Source organism: Eurypyga helias, unplaced genomic scaffold (assembly GCF_000690775.1).
Source record: "Eurypyga helias isolate BGI_N326 unplaced genomic scaffold, ASM69077v1 scaffold8246, whole genome shotgun sequence".
Classification (NCBI taxonomy): domain Eukaryota; kingdom Metazoa; phylum Chordata; class Aves; order Eurypygiformes; family Eurypygidae; genus Eurypyga; species Eurypyga helias.
The window spans coordinates 1-8,797 of record NW_010258502.1 but is presented as its reverse complement, the minus strand read 5'-3'; the positions used below and the strand labels follow the sequence as shown (position 1 = coordinate 8,797).

At 37.8% G+C, this 8,797-nt stretch overlaps 1 protein-coding gene across 1 annotated transcript; it reads left to right on the top strand.

Moving 5' to 3' along the window:
* Positions 1 to 4,684: 4,684 nt before the first annotated feature.
* LOC104511653 (lamina-associated polypeptide 2, isoform beta-like) lies at positions 4,685 to 7,821 on the top strand (the record flags this gene model as incomplete). The annotated part of the gene is made up of 3 exons (XM_010154356.1): positions 4,685 to 4,811; positions 6,496 to 6,654; positions 7,724 to 7,821. Coding segments are annotated over 3 exons (384 nt in total), but the record flags the coding sequence as incomplete, so codon positions are not given.
* Between the last annotated feature and the right edge of the window lie 976 nt (positions 7,822 to 8,797).

Genomic DNA, 8,797 nt, shown 5'->3' with positions numbered 1-8,797 from the left:
AATCTCTTGTAAAACAGAGTGATATTTTTGACCTTTAAAGTGGTGATTTGAAAAGATCAATTAGATATCTCTTCACTTCTGTTAATGAAGGTATAATAAGAGCATCTGGATCTGAAGGCCCTGTTTGAAAGGTTATAGAAGAGACCTATTGGGTAAAGATGGATTTTTTTTTTTTTTTTTTTTTTTTTTTTTAATTAAGTAGCCAAGTAAATCAAGTGCTACAGCTCTTTGGTCAGAATGATATAGCAGAGATAATACCTGTAGCTGAGATAACTATGGTTTCAACCCATTCCCTACTGGAAAAGGGAAGGTAATAGTAAAACTGGTAGTTTATGAAGACTAGGAATGTGGAAGGTGAAATTGCACAAATGGATAGGTGAGAGAATGTAATGTATGTTACTTGGTGAAGGAAGAGAATCTATTCAGTGTTTCCTATGTGGCTGATCTCTTAATTATGAGGTACTGTACAGATGTGACCTGGAATACAGATTAACACTTTTGTGGCCTTTTTAAATGGCACTTACTTGCTGTCTGAGTGACAGCTGTGGGCAGTAGTGGTGAGGTAACTGAGTAATTCCCACTGCAGTTAGAGACCCTGCCATGCTGTTCGTCACCTTCCAACTTTCTGCAGTTCTAGGCTCATGAACTAGGGAGACATGCTTGTTAAGTGTAATAATGCTGGTTATATTTAACTAAAATAATCCTGTTGAAGTAACTTTTGTCTAGCAGTGCATGTCAGTTGTGTGAGCCAGGTCTTCAGGTCAGTGTTCAGTTGACTGAGTGATGAGACCATGTGTTAGTCTGTTTTCTTGATTTTTATTGTGGGTTTTTACTCTTTCACTTAAATTTCTTGGAAACAACTCTTCATTACACAGCATTCCTCTATTTTTAGAGTGGGTAGATTCCCTTCACTGAGTAACATAGAATTTAGTGTCTTGTGGGAGGAGGGAGTGGAAGGGTTAAGTAGGTAGTACCTAATCTTATCATTTAGGACTGTTACTGTACATGGGCTTGGAAATTCTAAGTTTGGCACTTACTAACTAAGGTTAAAAGCTAAAGAATAACTTGAAGTGCATCAGTTCCTTTGAATTACTGCTGCATAATTTCCTTTCTGTTGTTTATTTTGTCTGTCTTCTAGCTTTTGGTAAATAATTGTCTCAAGGCATTTGAGGCTAAAAAGTTCAGTAGGACTTGGTTTAAAATAAAAGTCTACTTCAGGAAATGTTTGTGTATGATAGAATAAAAAGTGCGAGCGGAACAAACTTCTGTATTTCACAGTACAAGTCTATTATTGAGACTTGGCATGTGCAGTTCCTTATCTTCTCTTCCCTAAGAATAATAACATTATTTGTTACCAGAGACGACACTGTACAAACTGGAGAATTAAAGAGCATTCTGTTGGCGTGATTTGGGCTTTCTTTGCCTGTCTTAATCTCCCTCAAAGAAATAGTAAAGGAGCCCTGAGCTTTTCTGCTTGTAGTGGTGAAGTTACACCTGTTTGGGATTAAGTCCTTGAATATCCTAATGTAGGTGCCTTTTAACTTGAATGCTTCTTTTAGTGATGTCCAGTAGTTGTCTGTTAATTAGTGGCTTCTTCAAGATGTTACTTACGCTTGTGTCTGGTGGACTAGTGCTAGAAGTAGTAAAGGTAGCTGTAAAGTTTGCCTGATAAACAGGTCTGTGGCTGGAGCAGGGATGCCAAAGGTAAGGTAGGAGGTAGCTTCCAGGTCTGAATTCCTATAACTTGATTTTCTGCTCCTCTCATTAGTGAAAGAAGGTCAAAGCCTTTTGCTATGGAGAGATGATACTCTGAGATTAACTTCTCTTATGCTCTTGTTTTCTGGTGACGCTAGAACTGAGTGTTGTGTAGGAGCCCCATGCTTACAATTCAGTACTTGTTTGAAGGGTTGGTTCCTAGTTAATCTGAAACTGTGTCTGACAGATACTTTGGCATCTCTTGTGTGAACAAATCTCAAGTGAAATATGCGTATCCTCTTCCATCTTCTGTTTTCTAGAAAATGGCAATGACCAGAATTTTTTTTTAATGCTACTAGCTCTGTATGGAATTAGAAGATCTTCAGATAAGGATTTATTAGTCTGGCTATAGTGTTGCAGTAATATTTACATTACATGCAAAATGGAGAGCTGCACCACCTTACTTCAGCAAATCCTGGTGTTCACCACAATTTCATTTGAAGCAGTTCACCTCTGCACCTCAGTAAGATGACTTTGATTTTACCAATAGTCACCAGATTGGGAAAATGTGGGTGTAGGTTTTCTTGTTTAGTTTTAATTTGCAATGATACATGTTAAAGCTAGCTCTTTTCATGTATCTCACAGGTGAGTCCCAGGGATAAGTTGTGATAATGGACAGGAAGTGTAGTGGTGCTTTGTAATAGTGGTGCTAATTAAAGCTGATATTGTTGCTGAGGTTAACGCTATCGTAACACAGCCAAGGTATAAGAGAAACTCTTCTAGCCTGCCTCATGCTTCTGGAGTCTGATCTTATGGTCCAGTGAGTGGTTAAATGGCAGCTTTGTACTTGTACAAGGGAAGTAATTTACTTCTGCTTTAAGGAAAATAGGTACTCAAAAGTAAAAATTGAAGACCTTGCAAAACACGAGGTAATCAATGCGTCTCTCCATATTACTGGAGAATGCAGATTACATTCAACTTTTCATTCCTCTCTTTCTCTGCTGAAACTGACTATTCTCATGGTCTTAATGTGTGGTAAACCCGCAGGAGAAAGTGAAATGGTACTTGGGAGAAAAAAAACCCACCAAAGATACTATGAGATGTGTGAGCTCACTTGCATGAGAGGAATGTATTCCTTGTTAGTTGCAGTAGATTTCTGTAAAACATGTAGTAGAATTCAGAGTCCTTCTTCTGGTGTATATTGTATCACTTAGAGGCCACAGAATAGACTAACAAAGGTAAAAATATATTAAATTATGTTTCCAGTTTCTTTAAAGTGCCATTAGGATGTTGATTTCCTGAACCATAGTTATTTTTCTTCTGAAATATGGAAGTAGCATCTTAGTCTGCTTGGTAATGTGTGAAAACACCAGAGCTGTCAATAGGCTAAACCAATCCCAACAAGAAAACCCAGGGTTTGTTTTGGAACTATTTTCCACTGTTTGGACAGTTCAGTAGTCCAGAAAAATACTGAATAAGAAATTCTTGTTAATATGATAATTAACTTGAAGTAGTGTTCAACACATTCAAAAGTAAATACAAGTCTCCTATAGCTGTAGGTTGGTAAACCTGTCATTAGTCAAATCTGCCACTTGAATGACCCTAGTCTTTCTTCAGACTGCTTGGAGTCTATTTCTTAGAATTAAAAAAATAGCATCAGCTCTGGGAAATTCTTTTGCTTTTTAGCAGATGATTTAGGTTCATCACGCTTGGATTTTTACAATCTAATTTGATTTGGGAATCCGTTATATTTGGAAAACTCTCACACAGTCCCTGTTAAGATTTAAATAACATTTGAGGCAAGACTAGACTTTCATGCAGACCAGTATTGAACTGGCATTAATGGCTAGCTAGATACTGTTTTCTCCTGTCAGTCACCTTACAGACTTTTAATACTATCTTACTTAACAAGGAATAAAAAATCTGTTAATTGTGACTGAGTGTTATAACATATTTGTATTTGGAATTTTAGTCCTTGGTATTTACCAGAAAACCCAGAGAGGCCTTCTGGGCAACCAAGTTGAGAATGTTAAGTGTAGAAGTTGTACCTGTTTATGTCCTACAACTTTGAGATGCAAATATGACTGTATGAAGCTGTATCAAGATCTTACTTAGTTGAAAGCAAGCAGATACTAAGCATATTTTTTTTCTGTCTTAACCTCCTTACTTTCCCTCAGATCTTGGAGCTTGAAATGTCTACTGTGGTTACAAAGGCTTCCCAAGTTGAACAAATGTTATGATCACTCTGTTTGGATACAGTGGAAACTGCTGATTTAGGAATAGCGTCTTGGCAGATTATTTTGATAACCATCTGTATGTGTTGGTGGTGTGTTGCCAACTGTTCAAACAGTGTTGCCAGAGTTGGGTTTATGATTTCTTAGAGCTACAGTAGCATAGGCCTAAGACAGGCAGGATTTTGAAAATTTGAGGATGTTTCTGGCTTTGCCTTTCCTGCACTCTTTGTAACATCATCTTAAAGAGAACACCTGGATAAGTGGGAATGGGGATTTTGGGAACTTGAGAGAGTGTGGCTACTGAAGAACTTGTTGCATGTCATTAGAGGAAGAGGTGTTGACCTAATGGGTAGAAGAACAATGTGAAGAAATTCCAGTGGAACATACATATTTATAGCTTAGTGTAGTGATGGTGAAACAGCTAGAAGCTTACTTTCTCAGTCATAGAAAGGAAGTCCTCTCCTGTTGTATACTTGAACTTCAAATTAAAACACATTATGATAACAATGAGTAAGTTTGGATAGAAGAGGCTTGTAATGGGTATTTCCTTATGTAAGTAGGAAACTCACGCATGTTTGTTTAGTGGGTGTAAATGAAGTGTTTCACATAGGCTTTGGTGGTGGTGGAGAATATAATTACTTTTTCTGATTTTGTATGTTTAGGATGCTCATGTCTTCCTGTTTCCGTAGAAGAAAAAGATGTGTTCTGTATTAACTGGAAACACTGTCTCTTGCTTCTCCCTTGCACACTCACAGAAAGCCACGAAGAAAACTGACAAACCTAGGCCAGAGGAGAAGGATGACCTAGATATAACAGAGATGAGTAATGAAGATCTTCAAGAGCAACTTGTGAAGTACGGACTAAGTCCTGGCCCGATTGTAGGTAAGTCAGCTGAACTAGCAATTGTTTGTCCATTCAACATATTTCTCACTCAGCCTCAGTTCTGAGTTCTCTAAGCTTCTCTGATACAGTTGCATACTGAGTTTAGTACCATTACTGTTGCAATCCTACTTCCCACTTAATAGTTCAATGAAAATATCTCTACTCTGAGAAGACTTGAAGTGTTGTAGTGTAGGCAAGTCCACAGTTTATTCCTCTTGTGTTCTAGGCCAGCTGGAGATGTTCCAACTTCTGTTCTGAAGCTGTGTAACTATTAGTTACAGTTCAGTGCTGGGGTAATTAGGTCTTCTGATACAGATGTTGGGATCTGGGACCTGCTTAAATAGAAAATACATCTTACATAATAACCTAATAGTATTAAGAACAGAATGACAACATGGATCTTCTCCTTCCCTAGAGTATTTCCTACTTACTGTGTTGTGTGGTAATGTTTTCCTTTGCTGTTTTTTGTGTGTGGTTTTTTGGGTGTTTTTTTGTATGTGTTTCCCCACTCCTGTCCCCTTGAACCTAGCATTCTATCCTGCATGCTAACCTATGTCAGGAGAAGTCCTGGCCCCAGCTTAATCTCCTGCCTTAGACACTCATCTGTGATATAGGATCAAAGCTCCTTGCTTTTCAGATTGTGCACTAGCCTAATGGCAAGGGACTTAGATCTCACAACTCTTCAAAAATAGGTAGTTGTAGTGTGCTGATCCTTCTGTGGAATGTCCTTGAAATCCTGGGTGGATGGAATTGTCAGCATCGAGTCCTGTGTGTATTCAAAGTCTTATGAATAATAATTTTTGTTAGCTGTTTCTGTATGCCTCCCCATTCAACCTGTTCTTGGATAGCCCTCAAGTTGTTCAAGAAAAATTCAAGTAACTATGCAGTCCACTGGGAATATGTTCAAATTGGGCCTAAGTGACAGCCTTAGTTCTTACAGCATATGGGCTCTGGTTCTTGTGAGAGGCTGCCACTTATGGGTGTCAACCTTTTATCTGAAATTTTCTAAGGTTACACTTATCTGCAGCTAACAGCTTGGGCACCAGTCACCTCTACAGATTTTTGGCAGCACAGTCCCGATGTGGATGTGCTACACTTGATACCTTTCAGTTTTAAACAGCTATCCTTTTAGATCAGGTAAACCAACCTGATGGCTAGGTGCAGCCAACGGGAAGTTTTGTTGTAGCTGCTTACTTACACCATCTCTGATGCTTATTGGTCTGAATTTGCCAATGGGGCAAAGGTTAAAATAAGGGGGAAGGGATTTTAATTCCAGGATAAAGGTATTAAGAAGATAGTAGTGGAATATGCATGGAAAGCGTTGCACTTGCAATATCAATCTCACTATTTTATTGTGAGGGCCTACTAACTTGTGTACTGGAGCATGAGAGACAAAACATTGAAGAAGCAGGCAAGTTCCCTTTCTATAGATAAATGCCTGTAACTTTCAGTGTACTAACAGGTCTACGTTTTTTGTTTTAGAGAATTTTTAAGATAAAAAGTTAGAAGCCTTGGAGGTAGAGTTGCATACCTAGAGGCATATGCTCTCTGTCCTGTAGACCAATTAAAAATAAACTCCACAAGTTCAGAGATTCCCAAGGATTACATATAACAGCCATGTTCTAGCAATCAGGTCAGGAAAGATGAAGACTGTATCTTTAGCATATATCCTTCCTTGTTATAGCTACTACTAGGAAGCTTTATGAGAAAAAACTGCTGAAATTGATGGAGCAAGGTCCAGAGCTGAAGGCACCTGTGCCCTTCCCAGTGGTTTCTTCAACTTCCGAGAACACCAGAGAGAACGGAAATAACGATTCTGACCAGTACAGTGATAGCGAAGAAGGTAAGACAAGTGGAACTTGTGCGTGAACTATTCAAATTTATAAATCAGCAATACTTGCAGTAAAAGAAGTATCTTAAGAGGGCAAGATACTGCTTTTAGGTAAGGCTTTAAGATACTGCTGTAGACCATGTCACATACTTGATCATGCAGAACTAGCAGTTATCCAAGTGCTCGCTCTGCGAAAGGAAACTTTTTGCTGCTAAACTACTCCCTTTTGTCCATTTTCCCCAGATTGGAGCCTGTAAATCTGATAGGTAGGAGAATTGTTTTAAGTGTTCCAGTGTTTATTATTTTGGCTTGTTTTTGGATTGTAATTTGTTGCCCTTTCAGGGAGGGAAGGGATGTTAGATATTTATTTATTTATTTTTAGGACAGTTAAGACCCCTGTCACAACTAACAGCTGTCTCCTTATACTTACATATGCTTCATCTAAGTTCCAAACTATTCAAACACCAGGGAGTAAGAAACCAAAACTGAACACACTACCTTCCTCTCAAAAAGAAAAGTTTCTATGCATTAATGCTTAAAAACCTAGGGGATCTTAATTGATAAATTCTAAATATATTGGTGTAATGCTATTAGAACTTTAGAAAGGAGGTGGAAGTAATATGTGCTCTTACTGCTCACCCTTCTGCATCAAAAAGAAGTTTTATCTAAAAGGACTGATAGGACTTATAGGAAACTAAACTAACAGCCTAAACAATGTTGAAAAGCTTCAATCCCCTTACTATTAATAGTATAATGGTACTTTTGGTTTAAGTAATTGCAGCTTAATACCAGTTTCTAAGTGGAACTGCTGGATTGGTCAAAGCTTATCTGAAATGCAGGATTTTTATGGCAAAACAAATACTTGGGTCAGTGTTTTAAAATAACTTTTATCCTTCAGAAGTCTTTCCTTCTACATTCAATGGAAAAACTTACCTGTGTCTCACAACTTTTTAAAGAAATACTAACTCATAACGAAGTTATTCTGCCTCGTATAATGAATCGTTACTAAAATACAATTGGTTTAAACTAGTACAAGAACCAGTAGTGTTATTGAAACTAGTTATATTAAAACCAGTTACAGATCCGAAAACTGATCTGAGGCTTGAGAAGAGAGAACCATTGAAATCGAGAACGAAGACTCCACTAGCACTCAAACAAAGAGTTGTTGAACACAACCAGGTATGTTGAATTTAGTGGCATCTGGCATGGCTACTAACTGCAGGTGATGTGCTAACTAAACAAGTTACTACTTTTAACATAATCACCTTTGACTGAGTGAGCTGTGCTGGTTTTAAAAGTTCTTTCAGAAAGCCTGTTCTAATATAGCATGAAAATCTTGTGAATTAACTATAGCTGCTGTTTTTAGCCTGTCTGAAAACATTCAAAATTAGAGTCTGCTGAAAGCTGTTTGTCTGACTCGTCAGCTGCTATAACACATCTTAGAGAAAAATAATGGGCAACCTTAACGCGTAGTTTTGGAAACCTGACAGGTTTTTAAGTCAGATGGGCTGATGTCATCCTGTTGGATGTTTATGAACAACTTGATTCAGTAAAACAGGCAGTTTCTCAAAAGAAGTTTGGAAAAATGTTGTTTTGTTTCTTGTTTGTGGTTTTGGTTTTAGAAATATTTTTTTAAAATACATATGCGTATATCGTATTTGTATCTGGTTTGATATCTATAAATATATGTGCATTGTAAATACATCTGTTTTAGTGACTGATTTAAGTACAGTACATCAAGTAATGTAGTTCTGTATATGCCTATACTTACATACATGGAAGTGTGTATGTGTGTGTACACACAAGCACCCACTCTCTATATAGTATTTTTTCCTCAACTACACTTACCGCAGCAGTACTAGAATAGACTTTAATTTGCTGGAAAGCTTCTCCTAAGAAGAAAAATAATACCAAGTTTAAATCTTGCTGTATGTACCACCTGTCCTTTACTTAGAAATAATATTGGTTCCATTGTCTTGGAGAAAGAGGGATTTTACAGAAGCACCTCAGGTTTTCAAACTGCTGCCTAAATACTGGACTTTGTAGTTGGTGGCTGCCATGGTTTAACTCTGGCCAGCAAAATACCACAAAGCTACACTCTCAAATCCCCCTCCCCTCCTCCAGCAGACCGGGAGAATCAGAGGAAAAATAAATA